The 4,476-nt window shown below is 44.7% G+C and overlaps 1 protein-coding gene across 1 annotated transcript; it reads left to right on the top strand.

The window, feature by feature from the left end:
* Window positions 1-1,304: 1,304 nt before the first annotated feature.
* On the top strand, window positions 1,305-3,949 carry LOC123169575 (cytochrome P450 72A397). Its single transcript, XM_044587438.1, has 6 exons — window positions 1,305-1,319; window positions 1,420-1,713; window positions 1,925-2,145; window positions 2,235-2,479; window positions 2,762-3,140; window positions 3,374-3,949. Exons 2-6 carry the CDS (start codon window positions 1,428-1,430, stop codon window positions 3,797-3,799), a joined length of 1,557 nt encoding a protein of 518 aa, XP_044443373.1. The 5' UTR covers window positions 1,305-1,319; window positions 1,420-1,427; the 3' UTR covers window positions 3,800-3,949.
* Window positions 3,950-4,476: the final 527 nt, after the last annotated feature.

Here is a 4,476-nt window from a genome sequence, read left to right as displayed (position 1 = left end):
GTCTAGTCCTGATTTGCATCTAGAGTTCCTGACATGTCGTGTTGGCTTCCTGTTGGGATGGGTCTTTGGCCTGCTCCTGGTGTGGTGTGTAGGGGCGGTGAAAGGTTTTTGCCTCCGTGCCGGCGGTGGCAATGCCTGCGGGTGTCATGTTTCTCTTGGGGCACCGCCTTGGTCCCTTCCCTCCTCTCTGACACTCAAGGTGAAAACATTGTCCGCTTTGGCAGACGCGCTGGCGTCGCATGGCATCGTTACCTTCTTCGAGGCATTGTCATCGGGTGTCGGTGGTTATTGGTTTTGTCGACATTTCTACCGTGCCTCTTCTCGGCAGCACTCCGGTGGCGTTTTGTTGTACACTCTTGCATGATTTTTGCGTCTTCAATGTGGTGTGCCGCGTTTTCTGTTTTTTGATGAGCTTTTGGGAGCTTCCTCAGCACCTCGTATCATTTGGATGTGTGCTTTATATACAAAATGGGGAAAAGCCTGATTCATGGAAATTAATAAATTTCAATAAAATCGGCATATAACATTGGAGAACATCTATAATTTTGAATTATCTTCACATGTATAACTATGTGAGTGTGTCACAACAACGAAGTTGGATGAAATTTATACATAAAGGTGTTTGCTTTAATTTTTATGGTGCAAATGTTTTCCCTCTTTTCGAGCAGGATATTTGTTGTTTCTGGAAAAAAAATGTCATGTGTTCTTTAGGTGGTGGGAAAAAATCGACTTGTCGAGCAAGAACACATGAGATGTACTTAAGAAAAGTATGTTTTCGCTACAGCATGTTTGTTTTCTGCAGAAAGAAGTATTACCTCTCTTCTGAATTATAAGACATTTCAAATATTTTAATATGGACTGCATACAAATGAGTGAACAAATGCAATAAAACACGTCTATATACATTCAATTCAGAGAAAAGTTACTAAAACATCTTATAATTCGGAATGAAGGGAGTATCGAAAAGAAAAATCGACGTCGATCACGACTATTCAGTCTTGTGCCTCGCATCCACACAAACAAAATCTTGTTTTTCTAGGGAAAAAAGAAATTATTGTGCTAGTTCCTCCCTACGTGATCACTAGGGCCACTTGATCGGTCTATGTAGTCGCCATCTGCTGTGTGTCTCCCATACTTCTCTGGGTTTCTAGATGGCTAGCAATGTCTCCCTCAAAAAAAAAAGATGGCTAGAAAAGTCACATAACTAATTTCTCGAGGCTACCCTCGCTCACGCTCACACCAATTGAGCCAAAACCTCGAAGCAAAATCAAATAAAAAAAACTCGAAGCAAAACTGCATACGTGTGAAGCCAACCGGCGGTGTGTGTATTTAACTCCACTCAGACCCGTGCTGCGAATCCGCGATCCGATCGTACTACGTACGACTCCTGACTCCTGAGCTCCTCCTCTGCACTCGTAGGTCTCCAGATGCTGGGGGACGCCTCTCCGTGGAGCATCGCCGGTGCGGTGGCAGCCGTGGCGCTACTGTCGTTGGCCGCCTGGATTCTGGAGTGGGCGTGGTGGACGCCGCGGCGGCTGGGCAGGGCTCTGCGGGCCCAGGGCCTCAGGGGCACCCGGTACCGCCTCTTCAGCGGCGACGCACCGGAGGACGCCCGGCTCAGCAGAGAGGCCCGATCACAGCCCTTGCCCCTCGGCTCCCACGACATCATCCCTCGCGTGCACCCCATGCTCTGCAACGCCGTTAAGGAGCACGGTAATCTTTCAGTCCCCGAATTCACAAGTTCTTTTGAACTTTTTCTATTCTCCCTCGTAGGGATGTTCGGTAAAGAAGACAACGGTTACGTGTGGGATATTTGTGGGCATGCATCTTGCTAGGCAGGAGCAGCTAACAAATTGTAACATCTAACATGCATGCACTTTGATCACCGTACGATGTCACAAAATGTCGATTTACAAATATGCAGGGAAAATGCCCTTCACTTGGTTTGGGCCGACGCCGAGGGTGTTGGTTTCTGACCCGGATCTAGTGAGAGAAATTCTGTCCAACAAGCTTGGACACTATCGGAAACAAAGGAGTAGCCGTATGGGGAAGCTACTAGCCGACGGAGTCGCAAATCATGAAGGCGAGAAATGGGCAAAGCACCGAAGAATCCTCAATCCCGCCTTTCACCATGAGAAGATAAAGGTGCCCTGTTCAATGGAAACTTCATTGTTTTCTCATTTTAAATCACAACATGGGTATTGCATAGACTGATGATAATGTTTCATCTGTAGAGGATGCTGCCAGTTTTCTCTACCTGTTGCGAAGAAATGGTTGCAAGGTGGGAAAATTCGATGTCCACTGAAGGATTATCTGAGATTGACACATGTCCTGAGTTCCAGAATTTTACCGGAGATGTCATCGCGAGAACATCATTTGGTAGCAATTATCAGGAAGGGAAGAAAATATTCGAGCTGCAAGGGGAGTTAGCTAAACGACTAATGCAGGCTTTTCAGACATTTTTTATCCCAGGCTATTGGTAAGTTCTTCCCTTGCACAAAAAAAATATTCTTTCGACTTGCATACAAGAGTGCTTGTAAACCTTTATAACGCAAGCCCATATAATTTATAGCAAATGGAGTAGAACACATGGCCCTTGGTGTTTGATAAAAATAGCTGGCTTCCTTTTTTTTTGGAAATGGAAGAACTCATTGAATAAAATAGTAGACTGGTCAAAGAAACTTTTTTCTTTTCCATGTTAAACTTAAACAATAGCAATCAAGATTTTCTTTCCTATGATGACATGTCATAACATTTGCAGGTTCTTACCAACAAAAAATAATAGAAGGATGAGAGCAATTGATCATGAGATCCGCATGATTATGCGAGGCATTATTGGAAAAAAAGAAAGAGCTATTAAAAATGGTGAAGCCAGCAGCAATGACTTGCTAGGATTGCTGTTGGAGTCAAATATGCAACAATCAAATGGGAAGGCAGGCCAAGGAATGAGTATTGATGATATAATTGAGGAATGCAAGCTGTTTTACTTTGCAGGTATGGAGACAACATCGGTCTTGCTCACATGGACACTAATTGTGCTAAGCATGCACCCGGAGTGGCAAGAGCAAGCAAGAGAGGAAGTGTTGCATCACTTCGGACGAACCACACCAGATTATGAGCACCTGAGTCGCCTGAAGATTGTAAGTACGAAATTGATGGCTTGTGAGTGAACAAAAGAGTAGCCAACAATAAAACCCTACTCCTATCAGATTTTCATTCCATTAAAAATTGTACTGCATGTCTGCATATACATGTGAGTGAAAACAAATACTCATGAATTAAAAGTAATTTTTTGGAGCAAAACAGGATGATGTGATGTTTTAAGTATAGAGTGGTCGGAGTAATGTTCTTGTTCTTCTGTATTGTTTTGCAGGTAACAATGATTCTGTATGAGGTTCTTAGGTTGTACCCGCCGGTAACCTATCTTACCAGAAGAACTTACAAGGCAACGGAGCTTGGCGGCATCAAATATCCTACAGGAGTGACCCTTATCTTGCCCCTTCTCTTTATCCACCATGATCCCGATATTTGGGGAGAGGATGCAAGTGAGTTCAATCCACAGAGGTTTGCTGATGGCATCTCGAGCGCGGCAAAGCATCCGTCAGCATTCTTCCCGTTTGGAGGGGGTCCTCGGATCTGCATTGGCCAGAACTTTGCATTGCTGGAAGCTAAGATGGCACTGAGCACCATCCTCCAGCGCTTCTCTTTCGCGCTCTCGCCGTCCTACACCCATGCGCCGTATACCGTGATGACCCTCCAGCCGCAGCACGGTGCTCAAATTAGGCTGAAGAAGATATGATCACCCTTCTCATCGACCAGTTGATTTACTTGTGTGTTGCGTATAGTTTAAAGTTTTAGCTTTCGGCAGAATAAACGTAGCAACCAGGCTTACATGTTGTGTAATTTTTTTTAAATACTTGAATGAATGGAAATGTAGTTTTCAGTTGAACTGCTCATTTGCTTCATTTCATAATAGTTCTGAAAGTCTGTAACTGTCATCCAATGGAACTCCTTTCATCAAGCTGCAGAAACATAAAAGATGACAGTGATAACTCTCTGCATCCTCCTTATATTGCACTGGGGTAGCCGTGCACGACAGATATTTGGTTTCTCAAGCCGAAACAGGATCATCGACTCGCCGCCGTGAGACGTCAGCTCATGTCCTCATTATCATTTGTGTTCAAAGGCCTCCAACCGCACGTTAGCCCTTCCCTTGCCGGCTTGCTGACTGCCAATCCAACAGATTCCGTGCGCCCCTTATCTTGCCTCAACGGTTGAACTGTCAACTCAAGTGTCAATTCGCTCTAAAAGAAAACAAGTTGAATTGTCATCAGTGTAAAAGGACCGACTGCAGGTCGGTGAGATTTTCCGAACTAGCACCGCTTCGTTTTGCACGAAATTTTCACAAGGACTCTAGATCATCAGTTTCCACTAGGCATTTTTTTGGTGTGATCATCAAGCAGAGGGCGATGGAGC

This window comes from Triticum aestivum, chromosome 7D (assembly GCF_018294505.1).
Source record: "Triticum aestivum cultivar Chinese Spring chromosome 7D, IWGSC CS RefSeq v2.1, whole genome shotgun sequence".
In the NCBI taxonomy this organism is placed as follows: Eukaryota; Viridiplantae; Streptophyta; class Magnoliopsida; order Poales; family Poaceae; genus Triticum; species Triticum aestivum.
The sequence above is the reverse complement of the archived record's forward strand: the minus strand, read 5'-3'. Positions and strand labels throughout refer to the sequence as shown.

What these genes read in the sequence shown, in the direction of transcription:
- LOC123169575 (XM_044587438.1), top strand. Translation starts at nt 1,428, where the DNA reads ATGCTGGGGGACGCCTCTCCGTGGAGCATCGCCGGTGCGGTGGCAGCC. An exon ending in TTTTTTATCCCAGGCTATTG is followed by an intron (nt 2,480 to 2,761) that starts GTAAGTTCTTCC and finishes TAACATTTGCAG; the next exon opens with GTTCTTACCAACAAAAAATA. An exon ending in ACCTGAGTCGCCTGAAGATT is followed by an intron (nt 3,141 to 3,373) that starts GTAAGTACGAAA and finishes ATTGTTTTGCAG; the next exon opens with GTAACAATGATTCTGTATGA.